This window comes from Pempheris klunzingeri, chromosome 2, assembly GCF_042242105.1.
Source record: "Pempheris klunzingeri isolate RE-2024b chromosome 2, fPemKlu1.hap1, whole genome shotgun sequence".
Lineage (NCBI taxonomy): Eukaryota > Metazoa > Chordata > Actinopteri > Acropomatiformes > Pempheridae > Pempheris > Pempheris klunzingeri.
In genome coordinates, this window is record NC_092013.1 from 18,177,018 (window position 1) to 18,190,038 (window position 13,021).

At 43.1% G+C, this 13,021-nt stretch overlaps 1 protein-coding gene across 1 annotated transcript in view; it reads left to right on the forward strand.

Annotated features, from left to right (window-relative positions):
* asic1b (acid-sensing (proton-gated) ion channel 1b) overlaps positions 1-13,021 on the forward strand; it is a 150,930-nt gene that overhangs the window by 126,290 nt on the left and 11,619 nt on the right. Inside the window, exon 4 of the mRNA XM_070845225.1 lies at positions 8,421-8,548. Coding sequence (XP_070701326.1) covers positions 8,421-8,548 — 128 coding nt within the window. The remainder of the gene's footprint in view (positions 1-8,420; positions 8,549-13,021) is intronic.

Here is a 13,021-nt window from a genome sequence, read left to right on the forward strand (position 1 = left end):
TGTTAGTTAGCAGCTCTGTGCTAACTTGCTGGTGTGCTCCTGTTGTTGGTTCTGGTTATCAGCTGGCAGACTCTGGGTCGTGCCTGCTGGCGCTGATCTGCTTACTTCAGGCAGGACCTTGTGTCGCTACCATGAAGGAGGTGGCTGCTCTGGACAGACCACACTGAGGCAGAGCTTAGCTGAGTTGAGCTGGTCTCTCCTCTTCAGGAAAGATCAGGAGAGCTGGTCTCTCCTCTGCAGGAGGAGAGGGAGCAGGGAAGACCTGGTCTCTCCACTTCAGGAGAGACGATGAGAAAGAGAGCTGGTCTCTCCACTTCAGGAGAGACGATGAGAAAGAGAGCTGGTCTCTCCACTTCAGGAGAGACGATGAGAAAGAGAGCTGGTCTCTCCTCTGCAGGAGGAGAGGGAGCAGGGAAGAGCTCAGTGGGGGTGAACTGGTTTTGTGGGCCTGCGGTCGTAAAATCATGTGTCCCCTCCGGCCAATGGTGACAGTGGAGCTGGGCGCGGGGGTGATTTCACACCTATCTGTGAAACTGGGGGGCATTGGGGAAAGGAGCCCAATAGTTTTAAGGACAAAGAAACATGCGGTCCTCACTGTATAGTGGAGCCCAACATCCCCCCTGCCATCAGGATGTCACCTGATGTGGGATGCTGATGGGATAATTGTGCATGTTTCGGCCATTGTTCATTTTTGTCAGTCCAGGTGAAACAAGTTGGTAACTACTGGGCAGTTTGTTGTCCAACTGGGCATATGCTGAATCTATCTTGGCTAAGCTAGAACAGACATACGTTACAAAACAGTTCTTTATACACAACAATGACATACTGCATCCTAATAACCTGTGTTTCTCAGTTGTTAGTGAGGGTTAGTGGGAACAAGAAATGTCAGTGTGTTATGTAGCAGAGATAGAGGCACCTAAAATGACAAAGTCATAACAGTGTGTCCTACGTGTGTTTTGTATGATTTTACTGACAAAATATGAAGTTGGTCCAAGTGTACTTGGAAGTTGAGCAGTGGTGTTGAATCCAATCAGAATTTAGGCTTTCAGTAATGTTTGTTTATTACTGAGTGCTCAAATGAGTTTGTTGCTGTTGCTAACAAATTCAAATTTGCCTAAATAACTGTAGTGAAGGTGAGATGCAAGATTGGGTGTCTGTCATCAGGTCAGTGCTGCCATGACCAAAAAGAGTGCGCTCTAGAGCTCTTATTCTTTCTTGGCCCAGGGCTGTAACGCTCCTGGTAGCCAGAGGGAGAGAGACATTCAGAGTCACTGTCAGTGTCTGGAAGATTATTACCATGTTCTGAGCTGCAGTCAGAGATGCTGTAGTCATCATCTGACCCGTACGCTACCTGGTCACTGTTCCTTGCCTGGATTTCTGCGTATGGCAGTCTCCTGCTCCTATGCTGGGAGTGTCTATCCCTGGGCAGTGGATGGACCTGGTGGTTACGCTCAGTGTCCCTATGTGGTCTTTTGTCACCCCCCTTTCGTCTGTTGTGAGGGTGAACTTTTGGGGCAGCTGACCTGTCTGACACCTTGGTGTGTGAGCTGGGTGGCTCACTTGTCCCCCCTCTTGCTTTGGAAGAGACAATAGTTTCCCAGACTACCTGTGTCATCTTCCGGATCTCCTGCAATGAGGGGTCACCTTCCTGTGTCCTGAGTACAACGTGAGTACGCACACATGGGTGGAGGTTTCTCAAGAATAAAGCTTTGAAGGTGGAGCTTTCTTCTAAGCCTGGTGCATTCTTTCCCTGGAAATATGCGTGTCTCAAACGTTGGTAGTACTCTTTTGGATGCTCACGACGGGCATGCTTAATTTGTAGGGCTGCAACTATTGCTGTGGTGTCGTCAGTAGCACAGGAAAATTCTTCTGTCAGTGCTTGACGTAGCAATTTATACTCATTTCTGACACTGGGAGGTCGTGACTGTATAAACTTGTGGACCGCTTTAGAGCTGGTTTTCCACACAAGTCTAACTTTCTCCCTTTCAGTTGCATGGGGTAAGTCAATTAAGTTGTAGTCTAGCTCCCTGAAATAGTCCTCAACTTGGTGATCACAGTTATCTGGATCAAACCTGTCAATGCTTCTAGCTAGAAGCTCAAGCTCTTCAAGGCGGGGACTCTGTGAAGGCGAGACTAAGCTAGTGTCATTGATATGTAAATCATGCCCTACACTTCTCTGTGGTGGAAGAACAGGGGCTGAACAGCGGCCACTCTGACGGTGATGCAGAGAGGAGGCTGAGCAGTCCTGGACTGTTCTAGTCCCATCTTTGGAGGGACAAGCATGGAGAAATGTGTCGTGCAATGATGTGAATGAGGGACTTGGGACGGAATATCTTCTAGAAGATATGCTAGACAACTCCTCTATGTCTGTTTCAGAGGGATGGGAAGTCAGGTGGCTTTGAGCTCGGTCTCTCAGCGGAGGCTGAGGAGCTGACTTCATTCCCAAGAACTTGTGTTCAGGTGGGAATAGCTCATGTCCTCTGTTTGGAGAAAAACTGAACCTGTCACTGATAGAAGAGTGTGAATCGGAGTAACCGGAATCACACTGGCTGATCGACTCTGGTCGGGCCAAATGTTCTGACTTCAGTCTATACATTTCTTCCTTCTGCGAACAGAGATCTAACTCTGCTGTGTGCAGGTCTTCTAAGTAGCGCAGGGCTTTCTTATTAGCCATCTGAACCTCATGGAAGAGGCTAGCATTTTGCGCTCTCAGGATTTCTACCTCCTTCTCTATGGCTGCTCTGCTCTGAAGGGCGAGGCTGGTTTGCCTGTGGAAAGTCAAAAGCAAGCATTTTAACAAGGAGCCCTTGGATGCAGTCTGTGCATCACACCTGTCGTTTAGTAGGGAGTCTATCTCTTCTGTACACTCACGGAAATTCAATTTGTTAATGAATTCGGGGTAGCCAGGCTTTAGGCTCTGTGCTAGGGAAGAAATAAACTGTTCTACACAGGGGTTCTCCATTGTTGCCTGAAAAGGGGTGAGGTAAAACAAGTTAAAATGCGATGATTTTAAAAGTGGTTGGCTGTGGTGTTGCGGTAGCAGACACCTTGAAGTGTAGCTTGGGGAATACTACTAGCCTAACACTGTGGTGGCCTACACTAGAAGGTAGCTATACACTATCTAGTGGAACTGGTGGGGATAGCAAACTGAGGCCAATTAAGGTAAATGTAGATTTACACAAAATAAGTTTACTCACCAAAATTATGACTCTCTAACTGAAATGCACGGCAGTAACAGTCAGGAATGTCTCTTTAAGTTACTCAAGCTGGAACACGTGGCAGTTGCAGCTAGGTACTAACTTCACAGGGCTGATAGCACACTGTGGCTCTCTCTCAGGCTCTATTTCTTAATCAGGCTGAAATGCACGGCAGTAACAGCCAGGTTCAAGCTCTAAGTTCACAGGGCCGGTGGCACGCTGTGTCTTAACAAACAGGAAGCACTTTAGTTAACAGCGAATGGACAGATTGCATTGAATGTGTGACATTCAAATGCCGAACCAAATTCTTCCTACAGGATAGGTTTACCTGAAAGGTTAGCAGCAGTAGCAAGCTCTAAATGTAACACTATGGGGCTTTCAATGTTTGCTTTCAAACATAGGCACCAGTATTAGCATTAGCTTTAGCCTTAATTCACAGTACACTACACTAACTCTTCAAATTGCTTTTAGCTTAATTTAGTTAGATTGATTTTCACCACAATGCACTTGAAAGTACAGCTGGAAGTACTTCTGTGACTGACTAGTGGTTAAAAATGATAATTTTGCTCGTTTTAAAGTTTTTTCAAAAATTTTGGTTTTGACCAAAATTTTGCTGAAAATTAATATTGTACAAATATGAACAATTGCCAACAGTACTCTGCCTCACACGGGGCACCATTTGTTGTGCTTTAACAAGTGGTAATGTTCAATTTGGCTATCAGAAATAATTAATAATTATCAAAGATAATTAATAATTATTAAAATAAATGAACTTTGATTAAAGTCCACCTCGATTGGGGCACCACCTCGAAAAACGAGGAAAAGACAGCCGTTTTAATTGATTTAGTCTCATAAAAATACTAAACTATCAATTTGGAATTATGTTTTATAATTAATTTAATAATTACTACCAAAATTACCACATTGATAGCTAGCTGAAGGATTTTTGGAGTTCTTGACAGTGTAGAGGTTGGCAGTGTCCACAATTGTACAACATTAACGGAGACAGCAAGTATTAAAACATTTATTAAAACAGAGCAAAATTCAGGGACATCATTTGTTATGCATTAAGGACTTGTACTTCGGTTGTAAGTACGGCTGAAGCAGAGTAGGTGTTGAAGACATCTGCTGTTGCAGAAACAAAATCAATCAAACAATCTAACTAAATCTCTATGACTAAACTAAAATAATATGAGTGTAAGAGTGTATGTGTGTGTGTGTGTGTGTGTGTGTGATAAGGCTGAGGAATGTGAGATGGGTCCCACAAAGGTGGGGGAGAGAGACCAAATGGTGATGGCCAGACCCCCTGGGGTGTGGGTCAGAGGCAGACAAAGGAAAGCTAAGTGCTGTTAGCTTAGCCTTGTCCCTCAGTGGCCTGTTGCCAGACTGTGTGTGTGAGAGAGATAAAGGTGCAGGTTAAGACAGGATGGTTAGTTTGTAGGCTAACATCAACTAAACTTAATGGATGCACAGTAATCTACAACACATCACAATAATCAAACTCACTGAACATTAAAACAAGTCAATACATTAACAAGGGTAAACCATGTATGCAGTAATGCTATGCTAATTATGCCCAGTTAGAGTTTGTTACCAGTCCTTAAAGGGGTAGGAGAAGTGTCCTTGAGGGTGCTGCTTTCTCAGCTTGTTGCTGGAGGAAAGGTGTGGTTCGTGTCCGTGCTGTGGTTGCAGGCTGGAGGAATCCGGTCGCTCCTTTGTTCCTGTTAGTTAGCAGCTCTGTGCTAACTTGCTGGTGTGCTCCTGTTGTTGGTTCTGGTTATCAGCTGGCAGACTCTGGGTCGTGCCTGCTGGCGCTGATCTGCTTACTTCAGGCAGGACCTTGTGTCGCTACCATGAAGGAGGTGGCTGCTCTGGACAGACCACACTGAGGCAGAGCTTAGCTGAGTTGAGCTGGTCTCTCCTCTTCAGGAAAGATCAGGAGAGCTGGTCTCTCCTCTGCAGGAGGAGAGGGAGCAGGGAAGACCTGGTCTCTCCACTTCAGGAGAGACGATGAGAAAGAGAGCTGGTCTCTCCACTTCAGGAGAGACGATGAGAAAGAGAGCTGGTCTCTCCACTTCAGGAGAGACGATGAGAAAGAGAGCTGGTCTCTCCTCTGCAGGAGGAGAGGGAGCAGGGAAGAGCTCAGTGGGGGTGAACTGGTTTTGTGGGCCTGCGGTCGTAAAATCATGTGTCCCCTCCGGCCAATGGTGACAGTGGAGCTGGGCGCGGGGGTGATTTCACACCTATCTGTGAAACTGGGGGGCATTGGGGAAAGGAGCCCAATAGTTTTAAGGACAAAGAAACATGCGGTCCTCACTGTATAGTGGAGCCCAACACTCACCTATTCATTCAGTACATACGGGCTAATTTACATGACGTCTCGTGGCTGAGAACCTGAGATAACCACAAGTATAGATGAAAAGTAGTAAATCAAACTACTACTACAAACTACAGCACTGACCCTTCATTACTCAGACTAGTTAAGCATAATGTAACAGCAGCCAGCTCCGACTAGGGTCCGACTACTGCACGTCTGTGTTCCATAGACTTTCATGCTATGCTTTCAGACTTCCCTTTAGGAGGAAGGAGACACATGTTTCTAGTTTCCAGCACTTCAATTCTAACATTATGTTCGCTACTGAAGGTATACTGAATATATACACACGCTGCTTTTGCCTCATAATGATTTTAACAGTGTATGAAGACCTACTTGCTTTATAGGAGCAGTGTTGCTCCTTAAAGGGAAACTTGTTTTCAATCAGCTTTGTGTCATTACAATATGTGTGTATATGCAAATGAACAGTGTTTAACGAGCTCCCTGCTCGTCATCCAGCTTTGGCGGACATTTACCAGCTTTAGGGTTGTTAAATTGATTGAAGTTGATTGAATAATCAGTTTACAAAATAAATATGGATGTTACTTTTCTGTTAAGTCAGTTATTCAATCATCCATAAAGCTGGTAAATTACCACCAGATGACGAGGACAACAAGTGGGGAGCTACAGGGAGCTCTGGCTGCAGCCACCACAGAGAAAAGTTAAGTATTGTTCATTTACATATGCTACAGTATGCAAATTAGACATTAGACATGATAACACTCACAAATGTGCACTTAGCTTGCCTTTTAAATGTTGTACCCTGTAACAGAAAATATACATAAGTGAATATATACCTTGCTTAGTTAAAATAATTAAAATCAAAACACGATTTTTGATCATTATTGCAAATTTTTTACAATTGAATCTCACTAACAGATCCTCTGGGTCTCTTATTATATGTGCTTATTGATCCAGTAGTAGAGAAAAAAGCGATTACCTTGTTTTCTAAATCTTTTTCACAATCTATTTATTATTACATGGTTGACAATAGATTGTGGGTTTGTGCGTCTTAATTCAAGAGTCGGTTTGCCCATGATTACACTTCTGCACCACTAAGGGTTTGTTGGTATGCCTGGTCAGGAGTGTTTCTAAGCCAACGCACGGTCTTAATCACTATAAGACAAAGTTGATTAATCAGACTCTGTGTGTAGAAATGAGTGCGTGCGTGGTTTAAAATTGTGAGTCTGCACAGCTGATAGACGAGCCCCCAGGTCTGAATAGCTGCCAATGAAAAAATCCTGGATATTCCATCCTTTCCAATTTTTATGCCCACATATCCTCTTCACAAGGTCTCAGCATGCATAAGGTGAGTGGTCAGTTATTCTCCGGACTGGACGTCAGTCAATGGAAGTCTCAGTCTAGCACATACAATTCAGTTTCACACCGTCTGTATGGACTATGGGCGGAAACAGGAGCAGCAAGAGGGAACCCCTGGTAGACGTAGGGAGAACGTGCAAACTACTCACAAAAATAACACCACTGGGAGCGTCACACCCCTCGTGCTGAGAGGCAACAGTGGCTCTGTCCTGATCAAGTAGTACCAAGAGAGCTCAGCATGATGATGAAATTGAAAACAGAAACCCTAGACAATGCGAGTGGGCACGTGTGATGATTCAGTTTGATAGCTATAGTATGTCTTGAGGTTATATCGACTATTTTAATGAGAACATTTCTGTGAAATTGTTGCATACATGAAATGATTTCACAACAAAGCAGAGGCAGTGAGTGAACTTTGATGCAGCTGAGCATGCTTATATATTGTAAGTATGATCCAGTTTTCATTTAAGTCCAAGGTTCAGCCCAAAAATCATTGTTCCAATCCTTTAAGGATGACAGATGGCCATGGCTTAAAAATGACATGCGCTCTTACGAGCAGGAGCTTGGGCACTACTTATGTATATGTAGCTGCTCCAAGCCTCGAGCATTTGTCTTGGCAGCAACAGAAAATGGCTTTGTATCGAGTCTCAGAAGAGCAACGTGTAACGGTTAAAGTCTGTCGCTCTTTGTCGAAGCTCTCTCGCTGAATCCTAGTCGCATCCTTGAGCCCTTTAATTGAAAATCGTGAGAAAGCCTGGCACTTAGAAGACGTTACCGAGTGACAAGCCAGGAGGAAAGGCGACAGGAAACAGACATCCTACTTTATCCCCAAGCCAGCGCTCAAAGGAACAAAATCTCTTGAATCCAACCTGCCATCACCATGATAAGCAGTACCAGGTCTCTGCATATGTGATAGAAATATGTTTAGTATAGTAATAGTGAGTAAAGGTTTGAGTCACCGTGTCATTGTGACGTTCTCCCAATCTCAGTATCAAACAGACCCATCTGCTTCATTTATAATCTATACAGCAGACTGCTGTAGCAAAGGAAGCTGTCAGCTGTATTGATTTTCCTTTATCCTCATCATCATTTATTTATTAATTTATCCATTCACTTTCATTCCCCCCCCGCAGTAAATAAGACTCCTGTGGGACACCTATTGCACATATTATCAACCGCCATACTTAGGAAGTCCATCTTCTTTATCCTTTCACTCCTCGCTCCAGCTATTGAACTCCTCACAGGCCATAACACTCCCTGGAAGTCCATCGACATAACTAATGAATAAGCAGTTGTCCCTTAGGAATGGTCCCATCCAGCTCAAATGAGACCTTCTCATGTTCATTTATTTTTTTAGCCTCTGTTTCTGGTTTGTTTTTTTTTCTCACTGGCGTAAAGATATTCCACCACTGCAAAGCTTTTTCTCTATTTGATTAGTAACAACTGCTGCAGGGTAGATCATGTAGGCCAATGTTTGCATACAAATCATCATCCCTGTTGTAAATGTCCTAACCTCTTCTTGTCAACAGACGAGACATCGTTTGAAGCTGGGATCAAAGTTCAGATCCACACCCAGGACGAGCCGCCGTTCATAGATCAGCTGGGATTTGGAGTGGCGCCGGGGTTTCAGACCTTTGTCTCCTGTCAGGAACAACGGGTACGTCTTCGGAAAGATGACAGAAATGAAACACAGAAAACACAAAAATACGTCTCAGCACATTTTCTCAGAGAGAATCCACAAGTTGTTATAGTTGCACATTATTTTAAGGATTTACGAGAGGTTGTCTATACATCAAATAACCCCTTGCATTGACAAAAGGATGCAAACATAAAATGCCACTCCTGTTTTAACAACAAAAATTACAATAACCCTTATTTGTAAGAGTTTGTTTTTTTGTTCAAAACAATGTTACGAATTGCTTTACAAAACCAACCAAACTCACAAATCCAAAAATACCACACATTAATGTGGCAAAGAGTAAAGATTATTGCAGCAAGTTGAACAACCTGAGTTTTTAGTAGTAGATCTGTAAGGTCCAATGTTCTGCTCATTTTAAAGTTCATGGAGGTCCTACTGGAACAGGTTTAATTGGTTTAATGTTCAAAAAACACATTAACTTTCCCGTATCAGACATGGCTACTGCAGCTGTTTTCAGTCTTCATGCTCCGTTTTAGTGGAACTAACTAAACTAACTACATCTTCATGTCACCGCGAGAAAGCGTTAGTGAGGAAATAACAGTGGTGGACTTCGAGGTGGATTCAGGAGGTTTTCAGTGGGCAAGGATAGTCAACCCTCTGTGGAGCTAGAGGAGGTCACATGATCAACAGAGCCCCTTATGACATCACAAGGGGAGCCAAATCTAGATGGAGCATTTTCACACACGTTAATTGAGAGAAGGAGAAAGAGAGAGAGAGATGACCTTTTGTCAGAGTTTGCCAGTCTCTATGCACACCAGGGACACACATTTATGTTGAAAAGACATTAAAAAGTGCATTTTGCAATATATGGAACCTTTAATTGAAGTCACTGAGGTAGTAAGATGCATTTCAACAAGCAAGTTTAAGGGCCCTGACAGCAAATGCACAGTCACTTTAAGTTTAGTCTCGATGATGGGAGTCCCCTAAGAGAACAGACTTGTGTTGCATGATCTGAGCTTAAGTGCTGGTACATATGGTCACAGAAGGACACAGATGTATGCTGGAGCATGGAGTGATTTAAAAGTAATGAGTAAGACTTCAGAGAATTGAAAAAAAAAGTAGCTGATTTTTTTTTAAATAAAACAGACTACCTTTTTAATATGATAATGATAACAAAGGTAGGAGAAATTATTTCTGGCTCCAGGCTTAATGGAGAGAAGCAAATTTATCATTACATTTCAGTGAGTTTAAAGACCCAAACAGGATCATATCAGATTTTTCTTCTCCGAGCATATGCTGATTTTACAGATACATAAAGTTGTGTGTCATCGGCATAGCAATGAAAAGAAATTATTTTGCATAATATTTTGCCAAGCGTCTTTGAGCAAAGTCTTCACAATACAAACCTGTCTAGAGATCGTGACACCACCAGCTGCATAGTTGCAGTCTTCAGCTTTAAATCTTGCGTCCAGAGATGTTTGTCACAATCTGTATATGTTTACACGTGCAAACCCCTTGTTTACAGTGAACATACACTTGCTAATCATCACTGATGCATCCCACAATTATTTGGGGGTTTTCTGGGCTTTCTATGTCAGACATCCTGCACTGCCCCGGTAACCCTGCCAGGGTTGATCAAGCCCTGGCCTGTGTCCCAGTAGCACTCACTTGACTGCTCATTCCCCTTCATCTACAACCATCTGGAGGATCTTTCTGCTGCCCCTGAGGTACTTCTGATGGCTTTTGCTGAACTTTCACAGGCCTCTCAGCATCTCAGTCATTTGAAATCTAAACAGTGAGCTCAAGCTGTTCAGTTAGTGAGCTTATCAGAACCCCTCTCTGTGGGTTTAACAATGTCAAGGCAAATGGGACACATGTTGAATTATTTAAAGCTCCCCTAAGTGATATTTTTATATAAATATTCAATCTAATGACTCCCTGTAATCTGAAATGGGGAGCTAGTGCTGAGACCACTGAGACCTATCACCCAACTCTCTGCTCTACACTGAACACACGCTGCATTCAGTGTACACAAACAGCAGGCTGTTGGTGCTGACTGCAAACCACTTTTCATATAACAAGTAATCTATGAACCGAACGCTTGGCAGTATTTAGAAGGGCTGAAATGAAAAACACTGTCAGTGACAATGCTTATTAACTTAAGGATTTTTTCCTCCATTATATACATTTCACGGGCAGCTGTTGTACATTTTACTCCACTACAATTAACTTACAGCTGGTGGCAAGCTTAGAAGACTATTTTTGGCTTGTGACCTGTTATCTTAAATGCAGTACGTAGCTCAGCCCCCGTGGTTCATATCAGACATCTGTCGGTTGTTAGCAGTTCCACCAAAAGTGATTTCCTTTCTAAACTCCTTAGATGGGTTCAGTTAAATAGCTGTTTTGTGAACCAAAGAGCTAAAATGATCTAATATTTCACAGAAACAGCAAAGATTACAGAAACGTCAAAAGAATGAATACAAATTTGTGCAACAGAACTTTGCTTTTGCTACTTTCCTTCACCATTAATCATCTCACAAGCCCTCCGATTTATTTTGTGAATAAATGGAGAGGGACAAAAACCAGGGCTGGGAACCACTGGACTAAACTGCCTAATGATGCATAAAGTAGTTAAAAGTAAATTGCTACTTACACATTATTACATCGGTATTAGCAATACAGTAGTGTAATATATAGTAATCATACACACACACATAATTTACTTGTGACACGTGTGACAAGATTCTGAAGACTTTACTTGTAGGGGAGTCTTTTGCTACTGTTTCTGTATCGATACCTTTGCTTTAGTAAAGCATCTGAATACTTTTTTCACCACTTTCCTGAATCTGGGTATTCACCGTGGTCAGGTCACACTGTGCTTGTGCCTCAACGATTGAGCCACCCAGGAGAGAAGCTGGCATGTTCAAAGCTTTAGTTGGACCCCAGGGAGTAGAAATGAGGTGTCCCACGGCACTGCACTATGCCGTGTTTTTAAGGATAAATGCTAGTCTGCTTTGACACAAAGGAGGTTAAAAACATAATTTTGGTAGGAAATCAATCAGTGCCTCACATAGAAGGCAAAAAAGTCTGCCATAGGCCCATCAATAACGCAAGCTGCTACTTTTTATTGTCCTTTAAAATGATGGCAGTTGAAAAGGGTGGGTTTTTTTTTTTTAGCTGGAAATTGAACGCTGAGCCTTTACTGTTAAGACATATGCACAAATTTACCAATCCTACAGCACAATTGAAGGGACTGTTCATGACTGTGAGTCCCTTGGAGACCTTGGCCTGTATGCAGTTCTGATAGTTACACACTTGGGGCCTCAACATTATTACAGAAACACAAGCTCTACCCAGTCAGCTCGCGGAAGCCTGTCGTGCTCAGTGAATCAATTCCACTGAAATGTGAATAATTCTGCGGGTGTGATAGCGAGCATACAGCCAGACAAATCATACACTCCTGCCCCTAATATGCTACAGAACCATGCATAATGGACGGGGGAGAGAAAGAGATGGATTTGGGAGTGATCTCAGTCCTTCCACGTCCACCCTACCAGAGAGTGTGTTCCAGTGTCGGCGGGCTGCAGCAGGATTTTGCATGCTGCCAATGTCGCGTCTGCAGGAAACTGTCCCTCTTTGTTTTTGTCTATTTCTCACTCGCTCCCTTACTTGTTTCCCCTCCAACAGTCATTACAATTCCTGTAATACAGTTCTTCTAATATAATTATCCTCTCTATCTCTCTCTCTCTCTCTCTCTCTCTCCACGTCTCTGTCTCTCTATCTCTGTCTGTCTGTCTCTATTTATCTATTTATTTCATTTGCTGGCAGGCTCACTCTTCATTAATCTAATGCAGTTTCATTCAACTCCCCGCTTCAGCAGTCCTGTAGTGTAAAACTGCCGGGGTCTTTTCAGAAAGCCAAACTGTCACTGAGGCGACTATCTTAACATGACTTGTTTTCATCTTCATGGTCGTTAGACAGCTAACACTAACATGTCCTGAAGTCTCTTGCGGGAGATTCACTTTTGTCCACACTTGCAGAATTAAGGCTTTCACAGAGGTTTAACCAGTGGTACGTAATGTTCCCACAAGGTGGCTTAGGATGGCTGAGTAGAGCTTTTGAAAGTGCAGACAAATCGAAATAGCTGAACTCTGAGCACGAGAGCCATTAGCCATTCATATAGCTCCTCCCGTTTGTCTAATCCATGTGATGAGGTGAATAAATATACAAGTTCCTATTATTGATTACCACATCTTACCCAGCTCTGATGGTTTTTATGTTCTGTTTGACTTTGTGGGACGTCCTTGATGTGAAAATAAGCAGAGGAATCGTTACAGTCTCCTGATTAGACTTTAGTCAAAGCTATCTGGTCTTCTTAAGCGTGCTTGTCTGCATGTGCGCATGTATGAAGACTGTATGTGCATGTTGAACATCGCCGTGGGTTATTAGTAACCAGATCCAGTGTGCTGACACACGTGGCTGCCCTCTGCA